The 18483-nt window shown below is 36.1% G+C and overlaps 1 protein-coding gene across 1 annotated transcript in view; it reads right to left on the bottom strand.

Moving 5' to 3' along the window:
* The window catches only part of ABHD16A (abhydrolase domain containing 16A, phospholipase), a 124632-nt gene that overhangs the window by 71371 nt on the left and 34778 nt on the right, over window positions 1-18483 (bottom strand). Inside the window, exons 4-7 of the mRNA XM_053722087.1 lie at window positions 1894-1980; window positions 1722-1807; window positions 1351-1421; window positions 93-215 (exon numbers count right to left, since the gene is read on the bottom strand). Of these exons, the coding sequence (XP_053578062.1) occupies window positions 93-215; window positions 1351-1421; window positions 1722-1807; window positions 1894-1980 (367 nt within the window). The remainder of the gene's footprint in view (window positions 1-92; window positions 216-1350; window positions 1422-1721; window positions 1808-1893; window positions 1981-18483) is intronic.

Genomic DNA, 18483 nt, shown 5'->3' on the forward strand with positions numbered 1-18483 from the left:
ATAATTTGCTGAATGAAATAAAGATAACACATAGCACAGGTTTAGTTATCAGGTTTATGAATACATGAGAAAAGACTTAAGCCCCCCATTACCTAATGATTTGGCATGGAAGTTTCTGGACTCTCTGTAATAAGTTGTCTGCAGTTCCTCGTGGGCGGGGTTCAGGTTTTAGCAATGGTACTCCCCCTCTAGGTGATATTATCTGATGACCCTTACTGTAAAAGTAATGGAACAGAATTAAATTATAAAGATGTATTTGATCAAGTCCCTGAGAAGGCTTCTATGCCAGCTCTAAAAACTCAAATCTCTTTACAACCATTTGCAACAAAACTTTGCAAAAAAAGACTACTTAAACATTTCTGTGCCAGTTGTGGCCATGTCATCTCTATACAGGTCCACAAAAAGTGTCTGTGCCAGAAAAATCTAAATATAAGTCTCTATAGGCACTGTGCAAGTCCTAGTAATACCAGGTTTTTAACATGCTCTAGAAGTACAATCACTAACGGAGCTGTGCTCTCTATATGACTTACATTCTAGACTATATTCCTTGGAAGCGGCCCTAGCAAAGTCAGAGTTTGTACACACCACAGCAAAGCTAGGGAGTGTACATATTACTTTGCCAGCCCTAACAAACTCAAACTCTCTACATGCCTCTGTGTTAAAACTCTTCATACACATATTTACAAGTTCTTTTAAAGGGACAGTCAACACCACAATTTTTGTTGTTTTAAAAGATAAATGATCCCTTAATTACCCATTCCTTAGTTTTGCATAACTAACACTGTTATAATAATAAACATTTTACCTCTATAATTACAGTGTATCTAAGCCTCTGCAGACTGCCCCCTTATTTCAGTTCATTTGACAGACTTGCATTTTAGCCAATCGGTGCTCACTCCTCTGTAAATTCACGTGCATGAGCTCAATGCAGAGGCAGCCTTCAAGGTCAAAGAAATTAGCATATGAACCTCCTAGGTTTAGCTTTCAACTAAGAATACCAAGAGAACAAAACAAAATTTGGTGATAAAAATAAATAGGAAAGTTGTTTAAAATTACATGCCCTATTTGAATCATGAAAGTTTTTTTGGACTTGACTGTTCCCTTAATGATAGATTATTGATAGTGTTCTAAGCAGAGCCAAGCTCTCTAACAAACTTAGTATCAACTTCAGCCATTCCAAGTGTTCTATTTAACTGTGGCAGAATCAGTTTTATTATATATATGCAAATGTGCCCTCTTAGCTATGTCTGTGTGCTAGCCCTCCTATTTGACTGTGTAACCTCTGTAGGTGCAAAGTCCTCTACTCTAACAACTGAATTATACTACTAACATAACAGATCTAAATAATACCTGCTGGTTTCTGCCCAAATGAAATCCACTGGCCAACTACGAAAATCAAAGTTGTAATTGGAGAGTAACTTCTGTTGGGGAGGGGGGGTGGGGAGAGAGAGAAGAGAATGTCTGAGAAACGTACATCTGCATGAAACAATAAATCAGAATCTTTGTCATTGTTACTATACTACAAAAGAATACTATAACCCAGGTCCTACACATCATCATTTGCTAGTTTTGTTATTACAACTAACAATTAAAGTGACATTTACTATCACTAATAGACAATAAAATACATTCAGTTTGGGTATATAAAATGTATACACACGTAGCAAAGTTATACCCAATGTTTTACATTGCACAATATGACAAACTGCATCTTTACTTACCTTATTCTCTTCATTGTTCTCAAATTTTGTTCTTTCTAAAAGGTTAATAAATTGAATATACTGAAGGTTGGTCCATCTCCCCACTCCTATATATAAAAAAAAAGTTAATAGTCACAATTTCCTATTGTCAGGTGAAAAGTTGTGGAGGTTGTTATAGGTCAGATTTACTCACCTCTCAAAAAGCCTACTCCTGCCAGCAGAAGCAGCAATGTTACTCCGTACTGCCCTAGAGGCACCAGCCTGGACATGTTCATATATCCTAGAAAATAAAAAGTACCCAGCTCATATTCACATTACATGATAAGATGGCAACATATGAAGACTGCATAGAGCTGGATAACAAAAAACGTTGTGTATGTTCTATTAGACAATAACATTGTTTTAAAATAAAAACCTCTTGCTAGTGGTAGGCAATATAGAGCCAGACCAAAGGCTATACTGCAAGTCATGCGGCCATTAAGCAAGTGTGCCAAGATTTGCCACTACTGTCCTACAATAACAGTTAAAAATGCATTAAAAGGGATATGAAACCCATTTTTTTCCTTTCATAATTCAGAAAGAGCATGTGATTTTAAGCAACTTTCTAATTTACTCCTATTATCAATGCTTCTTCGTTCTTTTTATATCTTTATTTGAAATGCAAGAATGTAAGCTTAGGAGCCGGACCATTTTTGGTTCAGCACTTGCTGATTGGTGGCTGCATGTGTGTGTATATATATATGTATATGTATGTGTGTGCGCGCGTGTATATATAAGAAAAGGGGATGTTGTCAGCACTATCAGTATTACCAATAAAAGGGGTGGTTACAGTGGTCTGAATTATTAGTACTTCTCAGGCCACTGGTGCAAGGGGAAAGTAGTGAATTTAAACTAAATACTGCCAGAGATAAAAAGCTATTCCTGGGGGGCGTGTCCAAGCAGCGTTCTGAACAGGACGCACACTCTGGGAGCTCTGAGCAGAGACTTCAATAATCTGCAGATTATTGTTGCATAACAGCAAGTTATAAGCTTATAATTTACAGACTGTACAGTATGGTCACTTGTGACCAAACATTTATCCTTCTTGCTGTCTGCATGACGCTGGGGCTACAGATTGGAGAATAAGGCCTAAGGCGGCAGCCTAGCACTAAGCATTCACCTCCCCCCCGGGAAGAGCTGGGTCATTAGTACTGCCAGGGAGACCGGCTTACTGAACTCTTGACATTCTATCACAGACAGGACCTTAGCCGAACACAATATCAAGTCAGTAGTGGCACTTTCATCCTAATCTCGCACTCAGCAAATTGCCAAGAGATTTTTGCTCTACGGGGCAAGTATACACAAACAGCCCTGAAAGATGGCGACTATATATATGATACCGAGAGACTGATAATGCATGACCTACACTTTGCAAATTTTGAGAGGCTCATGGAGAAACTAACAGAGAAAGCCCCATTCGACGCTCTAATGAATAAGCTATGTGCCGCTGACATGTTACTAACAGTTCCTAAGGAGGACCAGAAACTTACCGCTCAAAATGGCGTCATAAAGATCAAGTACACAGCAGAAGAATTGCACTCGCTGCAGAAGCCTACTCTGATTAAACCTACAAGTAACAGGCCAGAGGAATCATTTCTCACTGCGGGATTGGTGGTAGACCACATTGATGTACCTGACATCGATGCCGACAAGTGGAAGGGTTACCACAAGCAGAGGCGCATCGCGCTGTCACCACAGTGCCACTCCGGCTGAAATGCTCCAGGAGACCTTATCAAGCCTCTTCTCTGGCTCAAGCTTTGGCACCGGTAGGGCATAAAAGGTGGGCTCCCCGGGTACCTAAGATTGTTGTACTAGGAAGTCTTATGCTGTATGGTACTCGGGTGGCTGAAGATCGGAAGGACTGCAGAGGAGAGCTTGGGGATCCGGATGGACTGTACAGCTCCACACAGCTCAAGCGTGATGATAACCTAATGCAATCCTGGCCCCGGGAGACCCGGTGTGGCAGACTTCCACAAAGAGCAATACTGGTCATCTCAGAAGCAGGACAGTACGATCAGGCTGTCACCGGAGGGCGATATTGACTTTACTCACCTCTGAGGCCACTAAATCCTTGGGATGCAAAAAGCAGAAACTATGTAAAGTTGTTGTGTTAGCCGGTTCTGCTGTGTTTCAAGATATAAAGTTTATTCAGCTCATATGTTTGCCCCTTATGTTATTCGGTTAATGTATTACTACCCATGTCAGGTTTTTTTTGGGGGGGATAATCAATCTGTTGTGGTAGCGAGAAATATGCAGAACCGGCTCTATTGTGTTTCAAGATATATAGTTTATTTAGCACATATGTTTGCCCCTTATATCATCCAATTAATGTATCACCAATGTCAGTTTCTTTGGGGATAATCATTCTGTTGTGGTAACGAGTAATATGCAGAAATGGCCTGTTGCTGTTTGTGGTCCTCTTTGTGGCTCACAGCCGGGGCCGCGGAGCAGGGGATAGCGAATTAACGTTGCTCACGAATAAAAGGTACTAATGTAGACAACTAACCGACAATAGTTTACCACAAATACCTTTACAGACTGACTTTGAGATATGATATACCCCCCTTTCTTACTTGAATACACACATAATTAATTAAAATAGAGGAAAAGAGGGCACTCCCCCGAGATAAGGTCAGCAGAGATGCGAGATGTTATGCTCAAATTTTTTTTATTTTTTTTTAAGCTCAACTATTGGCTCGGTTTGGGACCTTAATCTACTTGTCTTGCAATACTTGGTTTCCACTAATATCTCCTTAATTTGTTTTTTTTTCATCTTCATCTTTTTGTCTTTGTTCTTTGTCAGTTCGTTCCTTTTTATGTCTTATTTACATATAAACCCCATGATACCTTTACTTGCATAGAGTCCGAGAGAGGCTCATTTAGATAGTTGGGGCGAAATTGAGGTTCAATGATAAATGATTGTGGCTTTGCTTCATGTTTATCTGGGTTTTTTTTTTTATTAAAAAAAGAAACAGAAAAAATATAATAGATCCCGTTTGCAAGGCCAGATGTGGGTATATCCTTTTAACAGAACTATAGGATTCAGATCTTGTATTTTAATTACTACTGATTCATGTAGCTGTAAATTGTATGAGTTTTACTTAATCTATAACTGATGAAAATATATATAAATAAAGCTCATAACTTATTGAAAACCAAATTCCTGAAAGGAAATGCCTGTTAATAGTCACAGGATGATTGTAAAAAGTCCCAATCTATAGTGTAGGAGAGAAATCCAAACAGTTCCTTATCATATTTAGACTATGTGAAGATAGGCAGTTAATTTGTATCACTTGATACTGGTGGACAACCTGCAGTATGGCCGTAGCGGTAAGTATTAACCAGTTCTTGGCAATCAGCAATACCCAGTATTTAGAAAATCATGTTCAACCGTAGCGTTAAGTATTAACCAGTTCTTGGCCCAATGACAAACACTGTGTCTGAAAGTGTGTTCCGCCGTAGCGGTTATACTTGCGGTTATTTTGAGATCAAGACGAGGTAGAAGAAGGGATTTTTTAAGTCAGAGACAACAGGAAACAAAAGGACCAAGAGAGGAGGGAGGAAATACAAAGCAAACTTCACAAGAAGGCAGAAAATATCCATTGAGAAATCAATTAAAAGAGAAGCAGAAAGCTTAATAAAATCAAAAAAGTGGTGAACCTCTCTGAAGCCAAGCTTACTGATTATCAAATAGAGGTATTAGGTAAGGGGCTATCTTTTGCTCCAACAAATAAATGTGATAAATTTACAGTAATAAAGGATTTAAATTTGTTCGCAAGAAAATTAATTTTAAAGAAAACTTTTGAGAACACAATACCTGATACAACTTTAGATATTCATGACCGCCAAATATTGACTGGCTTAGAAGATTTGGCTTCAGAGGGAGACCCACAAGAACAATCATCCTTATCTCATATAGGATTTAGTACAATGAAAAATAAATCCACTTATATGCCCTCCTTATCAATGGTACCATGTGTACAAAATGTTGTCAAACTTGTGGAAAAGGATATTATTGATATGGAAGATAACACACATACAAAGAACAATTTAACATCTAAACAGCAGTCAGCTTTAAAAGCATTACAAAAAAATCCTGACATTATCATTAAGCCGTCAGATAAAGGCGGAAATGTAGTAGTTCTGAACACAAGACTACCTAAAAGAGTGTATTCTTCAAGTCCAAGATAAAACCCACTACAAAATTATTAAAATTGACCCTACTGAACAATATTCCTCTGAATTAGACCATATTTTATCAGAAGCACTAAAAGAAGGCCTTATTAATAAACGTGAGTTTGACTATCTTAAAGTTAAGTTTCCAATTATACCCACTTTTTATACTATACCCAAATTACATAAGGGGAGACTACCGCCCCCAGGTAGACCAATAATTTTGGGGATTGGGTCCCTGACAGAAAAAATCTCTGAATATGTAGATTATAACCTAAGACCTTTTCTTGACAATTTGCCATCTTTTGTGAAAGACTCGCTTGATGTCCTTAAAAAAAATAGAAGGCCTAACTGTCCGAAAAGATACACTGCTAGTAACGATTGACGTAGAAGGGTTATTCTCTTCGATTCCACACTCTAAAGGAGTTAAAACTTGTAGGTATTTTTTGGAACAGAGAGGGAAAAGATACACTGAACATACAAATTTTGTATTAACACTCCTGGACTTTCTGCTGCGACATAATTATTTTACATTTAACCAAAAAATGTATGTACAAATACTAGGTACAGCCATGGGCACTTGTTGTGCACCAACGTACGCATGTCTGTACCTAGGATACTGGGAAAAAGAAGTAATCTGGGATGGAAAAATATAAGGATAATATAGGACTATGGATACGCTTCATAGATGATGCCTTATTGCTATGGGAGGGGTCAGAAGAATTATTGAATTCATGGAATCTTTGAACCAAAATACTTTCAATTTGGAATTTACATACACAAGAAGCAAAACAGAAATAAGCTTCTTAGATTTAAATATCAGCAATGTGAATCAAACTATTATTACCTCCACCCACAGAAAACTTACAGCCGGTAATACATTATTACGTGCTGACAGTCATCATCCAACACACCTATTATTCAATATACCACATGGCCAGTATCTTAGACATAGGAGAAATTGTACACAAACTGAAACATTCAAAATGGAGGCAAGTGATTTACAAAAAAAAAGATTCAAAGAAAGGGGATATTCCCAAAACTGCCTAAAACAGGCATATAGAAAAGTAAGATATCAGGATAGGCAGGAAATTTTATATAAATCAAAGGATAGATTGCAAGGAGACACAGTGAGATTCATTAGTACTTATAATGACTCCTGGGTTAAAATTAGAGCAATCTTGCTGAAACACTGGCATATCTTAACTTTAGATAATTCTATAGCGAAGCAAATAGGCAGTACACCCCAAATGACAGCAAGAAAAGCCCCCAATCTTAAAGACAAACTTTTTAAAGGCCATTTTCGTATTAATAAGTCTGGTAACTGGTTGTCACAATATAAAAGTATTTATTTCCAGTCTGCCCAAACATGACCACTGGAAATAAATTCATTGATAAATTTGGTAAACAGCGGCACATCCAGGGACACAAACTGTGTAAGTGAAGGAGTTGTATATTTAGTTTACTGTAACTGCCCCTGTGATTACGTTGGAAAAACGTACAGAGAGCTAAAAGAGAGAATAAAAGAACACAAGAGAGATATAAAGAACAAACTGATTGATACCAGTAGTGTAGCACGACTTTTTTTCCATTTTCATAATAGCAATAAGCATGAATTAAAATTGAGGTCTGCAAAAAATTGACCTCAGAGAGAGAGGTGGTGACCTGGAAAAAATATTATTGCAGAATGAATGTAAATGGATCTTTAATTTAAAAGCGCTTGTCCCTTTAGGCATGAATGAGGAAATTAATTAGGCATGCTTTTTGGGTGAATGAATAAATGTAAGTTTGCTATCTATACCTCCCCTTTTTTTCAACAAAAACTTAATAATGGAAGTCAAGGATTAATCCATGTCAAAATCCCCTAATATAGAGTATCTAATTATATTCTCTGTTTATAAAAATTTGTTTAAAACACTTCATATATCCTATTAAGCCAAATGGGATACTTCGTATATTTGGTAATTAAAACCGTCATATTAGCAGCTATGTACTGCTTCAGGTATAATCCAATTTGTGAGGGTATTTGTTACCCTTATGTAAGGAAAAATATTTTTTGGCAAATATAATTTGGTAAATTAATATTAAGCTATACTACACATCAACAAGGAGCATTTTTATTCCATAATTGCGGTATATTTTCTTACAATTCCGTAGTTGTAATTTTATGTTTAACACCAAAATATGTATCATTGAATGAGATATATTGTCTTAGTTAAATAAAGTTACCATTTTACCCCAAGTATAATACTAGATTCAAATAGGCTTCAAGAAAGGGAGGAGTTTTCCTCCGTGACTTTTTCTTTAAAGGGAAATCCATACACACCTGTCAACTGATTTGAATTTGGAGCCGGAAGAAGCCCCACAGCCTTAGGGGTGAAACGCGCGTAGCTGGCTGGAGTGTTTGTTTGGACACTGAGAAACAAAGATTTACAGCGTACGAACTAATGATTGATGTGATTTGGAGGCCGTGTACAACCGCAGATAAAAGTGTTACGAAGTATCTTTATAGAGAGGAGCACCCCAGGAATTACCTGTCTTACAAGTACTGACAGAAGGGACCCAGGAGGTGCGGCACCGCGATAGTGGGACTCTCAAAATAACCGCAAGTATAACCGCTACGGCGGAACACACTTTCAGACACAGTTTTTGTCATTGAGCCAAGAACTGGTTAATACTTACCGCTACGGCGGAACATGATTTTCTAAACACTGGGTATTGCTGATTGCCAAGAACTGGTTAATACTTACTGCTACGGCGGAACATGTTTTTTCACACAGTGTCTTGATAGCTTGATACTTACAACATAGTAATCATACTGCAGGTTGTCCACCAGTATCAAGTGATACAAATTAACTGCTTGTGGCTTATCTTCACATAGTCTAAATGTGATAAGGAACTGTTTGGATTTCTCTCCTACACTATAGATTGGGACTTTTTACAATCATCCTGTGACTATTAACAGGCATTTCCTTTCAGGAATTTGGTTTTCAATAAATTATGAGCTTTATTTATATATATTTTCTAAATTGATATGATTTTCCAGCTGGTAGGAATACTCATAGTGCACTATTGTAGGAATTGTGAGAGAATCCTTCAGGTTGTTATGTATAACTTCCTCATGTTGTTCCAAATAAATACTCCTTTAATGCTTCTTTTTGTGTAGTATATAACTGGTTCATAGTATTTTTCAACTTTTTATGCTACTATAAGGTTTGACACCATTGATGATGCATATTCCATTTATTTAGATAAGGATTGGTCAGTGCTGGATAGGAATAGCTTTTTATCTCTGGCAGTATTTAGTTTAAATCCACTACATACACACAGACACACACACCTCGTTATTGACTCACCAGATGTGCTCACATAGCTACCAGCAGTGCATTGCTGCTCTGGACCTGACTCTAAACTCTGCAAATGGGTTAACACAAATATATGACAACAATAGCACAATAAGAAAATGTTAACACATTAGGACATTTCCCTTTACATGGCCATTCTAATTGAACTATTACATACTCTTATACATTAAAGCATGTCATTTTAAGACTATCAACCCTGGGGGGAAAATATCAGAGAATAGATAAATATGATATAAAAACTTAAAAGTAAAAATTCCTTAAACAACCAAGTATGGATTATTGTTTAGGATATTGGACAAATAAACCATGTAGATCATAGGGTAAAAAAGTATAATTTAATATAGTGAGATAATACACAAGAAATACTTTAAAAAATAGCAGCAACAAACTTGAACGTCTATAAATAACTTCTATAGATATGGCTTCTATTAATGATGCATATACAGAAAATGTATAGAATATGTATACATCAAACAATCTTGGTGGATTAGATTCAACAATTCATGTATAAAAGAGAGAGAGAGCCCAGAACTTAAAAAGACAATATAAAATGAATCCTTTCTGATTTAAAAGTTCAATCCAATTGATCAATGTAGATATTTTCCTTTTTTAAAAACAAATAAACGTGTGAATTAATAGGCGTATTTTTTATCTTGTGCTGTGCCTATAGTTAAAGGTGGTAATCTTTTTGCGACATCAGATAGTGATTTCAATCTCTCTCTTTAAAGTAATGTTGCGGTTATTTAGTAAAAAGATCTTGAAAAAGCCCTGAAATCGGGTGAAACGCGTAGAAAGCTATGTGTTTTTTGAAAACTGCACCCAAGATTTGCATCTCTGCATATAGAAATATCTCTAACCAAACCGGGAGGTTTGCAAGCTACCGAAGAAATCTGACTACTTCCTGCGTACATTTAAGTACTAAGAGCAGGAAAATCACAGAGAAAATAAACACTGGTCTCTAACGGTGACTTGCGCAAGTTGAAAAAGAACCGGGACCAACTATCATCTACAGAGCACCGACATCAGAAGCTTGTCAGATTCCAGATCGTGGACACTGAAAGGTGAGATTACCTGCATGGCAGGCTACATCTATATCCACCTAAGATACTATTCTGACAAGAAAGATCTGTGTGTACTACATTGTGCTCCACCATTTCATAGCGGGACTTTGAAAGTTTCAATAGTGGCTGGCCACTACTATTTTTACTAAATCACCGCAACATTACTTTAAAGAGATTGAAATCACTATCTGATGTCGCAAAAAGATTACCACCTTTAACTATAGGCACAGCACAAGATAAAAAATACACCTATTAATTCACACGTTTATTTGTTTTTAAAAAAGGAAAATATCTACATTGATCAATTGGATTGAACTTTTAAATCAGAAAGGATTCATTTTATATTGTCTTTTTAAGTTCTGGGCTCTCTCTCTCTTTTATACATGAATTGTTGAATCTAATCCACCAAGATTGTTTGATGTATACATATTCTATACATTTTCTGTATATGCATCATTAATAGAAGCCATATCTATAGAAGTTATTTATAGACATTTAAGTTTGTTGCTGCTATTTTTTGAAGTATTTCTTGTGTATTATCTCAGTATATTAAATTATACTTACCTTTTTACCCTATGATCTACATGGTTTATTTGTCCAATATCCTAAACAATAATCCATACTTGGTTGTTTAAGGAATTTTTACTTTTTACTTTTAAGTTTTTATATCATATTTATCTAATCTCTGATATTTCCCCCCATAGTTTTTTAATACTTTAAGCTATTGTAGCGCCACTTTTAAAATTTAATTTAACAACATATTTTTGAATAACCAGGAGGAGGTTATTATAAAAGAGGTCTAAGTATTTTAAGTCCAGCGCTGTAAACTTATCTTTTATACTAGTTCCAAGGCTATCAACCCTGCAATACTGGAACACCACTCAGGACCCACGCAGAACTTGCCGCTTATCCATTCAACAGTCAGACAACTCAGATTGGATCAACAGCAGTGCACTGCAAGTCCCGAATGGTATTTCTTCGGTGTGTTTACCTGCATTGCAAGGGTTAAACACACAGTACTGCAGGGTTGATAGTCTTAAAATGACATGCTCTAACAGATTGGAGCATGTAATATTTATATAATGGCCCTTTAAGTAAACTAGCAAACTGGATGATCTAATGCATGTTCTTTTTAACAACCTGGGTTCCTTCATAAAGTAAATATAAAATCTAAAACAAAAAGTAAATACATATATGTCTTGAAGTAAAATCTAAATGCACAATTACATTAGCCCTTTAATAAAAATTTAAAAAAAAAATCTATTTGAGGTTTCCTGTAGCTCTAACGTTCTGCTATTTCAAGCTTGCAGGCTTTTCTTTCAGGATATTATTAGCACTAAACAAAGAGGTTAAACTGTCAGTGTGCACAGAGCAAAAAGATGACAGACTTTATTCTTTGCTGAAAGGTTTTAGAGTAAGCTCAGGAGCAGCAAAGAATCTAGATTCTAGCTGCTGATTGGTGGCGGCATATATTTACCGATTGTCATTGGCTCACCCAGGTGTTTAGTTAGAACCAGTAGTGAATTGCTGCTCCTTCAACAAATGATACCAAAAGGGAATAAAAGAAACTGGAAAGTTGTATAAAATTGTATATTCTACCAGAATTATGAAATAATTTTTTGGGGTTTTATGTCCCTTTAAGTGCTGCTTTTATTATAAATTTTACCCTTAAAGGGACATAATACTCATATGCTAAATCACCTGAAACTGATGCAGTATAACTGTAAAAAGCTGACAGGAAAATATCACCTGAGCATCTCTATGTAAAAAAGGAAGATATTTTACCTCACAATCTCCTCAGCTAAACAGAGTAAGTTCTGTGTAAAAAGTTATACTTCAGTTACTGCCCAGCTGCAGGTAAAAAAACAAAAAAAAAAACAAATGAACAGCAGCCAATCAGCATCAGCAGTGCTGAGGTCATGAACTCTTTTACTGTTATCTCATGAGATTTTACTTAACTCTCATGAGATTTCATAGTAAACTTCCTTAAACTGAATAGGGAAATAACATGAGTGTGCACAAAGCTCACTCCCTTGGCTGTCCCGGGACAGACATACTGATTTACTGCTTAAAGTCCTTTGCAATGGAGTTTGAATACATAGGACATTTTGAGGTAAAATATCTTTCTTTTTTACATAGAGATGTTCAGGTGATATTTTCTAGTCAGCTTTTTGCAGCTATGCTGCATCACTTTCAAGTGTTTGGGTATCATGACCCTTTAAGTTCATTATAGGAGGGGGTTTAGGTTTGTATTTTTATTAAATAAAAAGTAGCCATATTACTTATACAATATACAACATATGCCGAAAAGTAAGTAGACACCCCAAATAATTATTGAGTTCAGGTGCTTCAACCACACCCATTGCTAACAGGTGCATAACATCCAGAATAAAACCCCAATAGACAAACACTGGTAGTACAGTGGGTCATACTGAAAAGCTTAGTGACTGTAAACATGGCACTGTCATAGGATGCCACAAGTCAGTTTGTGACATTCCTGTCCTAGCAGATTTACCTTGGTCATCTGTGCTATTATTGTGAAGTGGAAGCGTCTATGATCAACAACAGCCCAGCCACGAAGTAGTAGATCAGAGTGGAACCGCTAAGCGCTATGTGTAGCATTACTTACTAGTTTAGTACAGGAACCAGCTTGTCATGGTGTGAGTTTGCTGAACAGCAATCAAAGGTTTAGAATGATGATTTGCACTAGTTAGTGTATTCTATATTGTGAATACTATACATGGTTTTAAGTGGTCACGTGTAGTTTTACTGCACTACTGGGGAATCTTTCCATTTTTGTTTGAGATTTGAGCTCTCCCCACACCAGGTGAATAAATATATATATATATATATATATATATATATATATATATATATATATATATATATATATATATAGTGAGTCAGTTACACTCTCACAAACAATTTTCCAAAGGCCAGGGTGCTAGAGTAGGTAAAATGTAAAGGAGGTAATGCTCCATACAATTATCCTGTGTTAGATTACGGCTCACTAGTATCATGGATACCAAAATACTTTGAATATAGGGAGTTGGTAAATACCAATCGGATTGTCTTAACTAAATACAGGTAGTTACATTAAATATGATATCCACATTATTCCACTGTCAGCCTCGCTGCTCATACAAAGCAGCCATATCAGTGCTTATGTAATGTGTTTCAGTTAACAATTGAATAACACTGTTTGCGTAAGTATGTAGTCGGATTCTAATATTAGGATAAGCTTCAATATTTTGTTTAAATTGCTTGTTACAACATTCTCATTGGTTGCCACTGTATTATATTTGCTGCTACAAATTTTCTATTTTATACCTTCTGATATAGCAAAATCACGCTGTTTAGGGGTATAGATTTTGAGATCTCCTTCACGTTGTTAAGCTTTAAAGGTAATGCCCTTGTAAGTTAACGGACAATATCAACAATCACTTGCTGCAATCTTAGCCCTGCTATTGGGGGAAAAAAAAAAAAAATTTTATATATATATATTATATATATATATATATATATATATATATATATATATATACATACATACATACACACACACAGTGGGGCAAAAAAGTATTTAGTATTATAAGTGTTTAAGCAGAGCGCTGGTTAGAGGGAGGATACCACACAACTTACAAAGAGGAAAGATCCTTCTATCTTTCCAAATAGAATGAAGTTAGGAGGTGGTAGTAAGTGCGCTAAAAAGAAGCTAAAGGTATCCTAAAAAAATGATTATCTATAGTATATATATTAAAATTGTAAAAAGTATCTAAGTGCAAAAAGTATCTTATGTGATAAAGTGAATGGATATCTATCCAAGTGTTAGGTGAAAAACCATATAATATTTCTGATCCCTACAATGGGAAACTATAAAAAACTCAAAACTGTGTTCTATTCTAAAAGGAAATTGCTGAAAATATATGACATTTAACAGTGTTACAATACACTGGTGGGAAATAATCTATAATACTAGGAAGTAGATTAGTGTAGTTACTTTATAACTAAAGTGTCAGACAGATACAATGTGTATTTGCTATAGTGCCACAAAATAATGCTAGAAACAAATATGCGCTAATAATATATACTATATATCCAAAAGTGAATGCTTGAATAATAATCTAAAAATACTTGAGGCCTTGTTTTGATATAAAAAGATATTTTTATTTTGTAACACCAAAAAATCAAAATTTTATTTAAACTAAAAATAAGGGGACGTCTCCCCAAAGATAAAATTTTAAAATCAATATTGAGCAGGTTGATATTCCACAGCAGATATGATATAAGCAAAAATGCTTAGCTCAAAAATGTGTTTGTAATCCACTCTGTTTATACAGGGAAAGTCAGTCTCTTTATATTGCATCAAGTATTTGTGAAATGCCGTTGCCTTGTAAATAGGCTTTGCTGACCAGGCTCGAAGCTGAGCGATAAAACAATGGTAAGACTTCTTATAACACGATACAGTCAGTGTACCTTATTAATCTTAGTATTTTAAGGTTCTTTTTACTCACTTCACCTCTCGTGTAAGAACGATGTCGTCTGTTAGGATCCAAATTCCAAACCGAATCAGTGCGCCGCGTGTGTCTTGGCGTCTGACGTCATCAGTATACTTGACAGCTTTCAATGCTGGTTATCGGCTTTCTGGATGTTCAAATCTTTAGATGTTATAGAGATAGTTACCTCTTCTATTGTAGCCAGATGATTCCCTGCACTTAGTGCTTAATGCACGCAGGGAAAAAAGAAGGTATAAGAGGTTGTTAGATACGTGGATAACCCGGGTTATAATGAAATGCTCTGGAGAAACTTCAGAAATGAAATGTCCTCATTCAAGTGATATTTTAGCAAATAACACAGCCACTCAGATCAACGCGTTTCGCTCACCAGGGAGCTTTTTCAAGATAGAGGTGACTGGTCAGGTGTATCCTTATAAAGGTATCAGATAGTTCTGATTGGAAGTTCCTTGATTGATGTTTTTTAAGGTGGAATTTCAGAGATGCTTCATATCAGTGTTTTCTCTGTATGTGTTCTGACTTGTTAAGGTGGAATATTTTTTCTTTTTCAGCTTAAGAGAGGAATACCTTTCTTCATTCCGGCTTATGTCTTACTATTATACTAATTCAGGTATTTTCTAAAAGGATAATACTTCTTATATTTACTCCTGAGATTTATTAGTGATATTATTAAAATTTGTACTATTCATAAGATTGGTAATGATAGTATGGTAATAAAAATATATACAACAGACATTTAAAAATTACAGAAAAAGTTTTTTGGGAATTTTTCTTAGTTAGATGGCCATAGAGTTTAAATCATAACATATGAAGCAATTTGTAAGTTATGACTAGGAGATCAAACAATAAAATGTAGATGGTCTCTACCCGTATGGAGTTGATCTTATTTCTAATTAATCAAAAAGAAAAGGTGAGAGGTCTAGTTCGGAGTTTAGACCTTTTGGGTATAGAGTATCATATTTATAGATTAACTCAGCCTCTTTTATAAATAGTTTTTTCTCTATATTCCCACCTCTCCAATGTTTATGTACTTTCTGTATACCCCAATACTTTAGATCCTTCGTTTTACCTTTATGGACTGATTTGAAATGTTTGTATAGATGAGTATCATCTCTGCCATTTTTTATGTTCCCAATATGTTCTCTTATCCGATCCCTTACCATTCTTTTTGTTTCCCCAAAATAAAAGAGGTTACAAGAGCACTTTAGAACGTAGATTATATTTTTATTAGTGCATCTTATAGTTTCTTTAATAGTAATGGGTTTCTCTATATTGTTAATTATAATATTACTCAATTTATTGCTATGGCCACATGCCTTACATGAGTAGCATGGAAAGAAACCCATAATATTTTTCCCAGTTAAGTCTTTTTGTTTTAGTATAGTTTTCTTTTTAGTTTTTAGTTCACTAGGTGCCAAAAGTGTTTTGAGGTTTGCTACCTTTTTGAAAACAAATCTAGGGTTATCGGTAATTTTGTCCCCTAAAAGGTCATCTTCTCTTATCAGGTGCCAGTGCTTTTTTATTATTCTTTTAATAATATTTTGATCAGCACTATAGTCTGTTATAAAAGGAACCATGATTTTATCATTAGTATCTTTTTGTTTCTCTTTATAGATTAGCAGGGACTCTCTATCTGTGTTCTTAGCTCTCTCTATGGCTTTGTCTGTGATGTCATTTTTATATCCTCTCACCTTGAATCTTTCCAATAATATTTCAGATTGCTGTTCAAAGTCTATCATCCTGGAGCAGTTCTTTCTTATGCGTAAAAATTGTCCTACCGGGATGTTCTTTTTCCATACATCTAGATGGCAACTCTTTGCATGTATATAATTACTGCAGTCGACCTTTTTAAAATTGGCCTTGGTTTCAAGTTTATTTTCTGCTTTCATTATTTCTAAGTCAAGAAACACCACTGAATCTCTACTATAACTATATGTAAAATTTAAACCCCAGGTGTTATTATTCATTTCATCAAACATATTTTTAAGTTCATTTTCAGTGCCTTTCCATACTATTAGAAGGTCATCTATGTACCTTTTGTAGAGCACAAGGTTTTCACCATAGCTGCCGGTGCCAAAGAAATCATTTTCCCAGGCACCCATGAAAAGATTGGCATAGCTAGGTGCAAACCTTGTGCCCATAGCTGTACCCTCTATCTGCAAATAAAATTTATCATTAAAAGAAAAAACATAATTTATGCTTACCTGATAAATTCCTTTCTTCTGTTGTGTGATCAGTCCACGGGTCATCATTACTTCTGGGATATAACTCCTCCCCAACAGGAAATGCAAGAGGATTCACCCAGCAGAGCTGCACATAGCTCCTCCCCTCTACGTCACTCCCAGTCATTCGACCAAGAATCAACGAGAAAGGAGAAACCAAGGGTGAAGTGGTGACTGGAGTATAATTTAAAAGATATTTACCTGCCTTAAAACAGGGCGGGCCGTGGACTGATCACACAACAGAAGAAAGGAATTTATCAGGTAAGCATAAATTATGTTTTCTTCTGTTATGTGTGATCAGTCCACGGGTCATCATTACTTCTGGGATACCAATACCAAAGCAAAAGTACACGGATGACGGGAGGGATAGGCAGGCTCATTATACAGAAGGAACCACTGCCTGAAGAACCTTTCTCCCAAAAATAGCCTCCGAAGAAGCAAAAGTGTCAAATTTGTAAAATTTGGAAAAAGTATGAAGCGAAGACCAAGTTGCAGCCTTGCAAATCTGTTCAACAGAGGCCTCATTCTTAAAGGCCCAAGTGGAAGCCACAGCTCTAGTAGAATGAGCTGTAATTCTTTCAGGAGGCTGCTGTCCAGCAGTCTCATAGGCTAAACGAATTATGCTACGAAGCCAGAAGGAGAGAGAGGTAGCCGAAGCCTTATGACCTCTCCTCTGACCAGAGTACACGACAAACAGGGAAGACGTTTGTCGAAAATCCTTAGTTGCCTGCAAGTAGAACTTGAGGGCACGAACTACATCCAGATTGTGTAGAAGACGTTCCTTCTTTGAAGAAGGATTTGGACACAAGGATGGAACAACAATCTCTTGATTGATATTCCTGTTAGTGACTACCTTAGGTAAGAACCCAGGTTTAGTACGCAGAACTACCTTGTCTGAGTGAAAAATCAGATAAGGAGAATCACAATGTAAGGCTGATAACTCAGAGACTCTTCGAGCCGAGGAAATAGCCATTAAAAACAGAACTTTCCAAGATAACAATTTTATATCAATGGAATGAAGGGGTTCAAACGGAACACCCTGTAAAACGTTAAGAACTAAGTTTAAACTCCATGGCGGAGCAACAGTTTTAAACACAGGCTTGATCCTAGCTAAAGCCTGACAAAAGGCCTGGACGTCTGGATTTTCTGACAGACGCCTGTGTAACAAGATGGACAGAGCTGAGATCTGTCCCTTTAATGAGCTAGCCGATAAACCCTTTTCTAAACCTTCTTGTAGAAAGGACAATATCCTAGGAATCCTAACCTTACTCCAGGAGTAACCTTTGGATTCGCACCAGTATAGGTATTTACGCCATATCTTATGGTAAATCCTTCTGGTAACAGGCTTCCTAGCCTGTATCAGGGTATCAATAACCGACTCAGAAAAACCACGTTTTGATAAAATCAAG

The sequence above is a fragment of the Bombina bombina genome, chromosome 7, assembly GCF_027579735.1.
Source record: "Bombina bombina isolate aBomBom1 chromosome 7, aBomBom1.pri, whole genome shotgun sequence".
In the NCBI taxonomy this organism is placed as follows: Eukaryota; Metazoa; Chordata; class Amphibia; order Anura; family Bombinatoridae; genus Bombina; species Bombina bombina.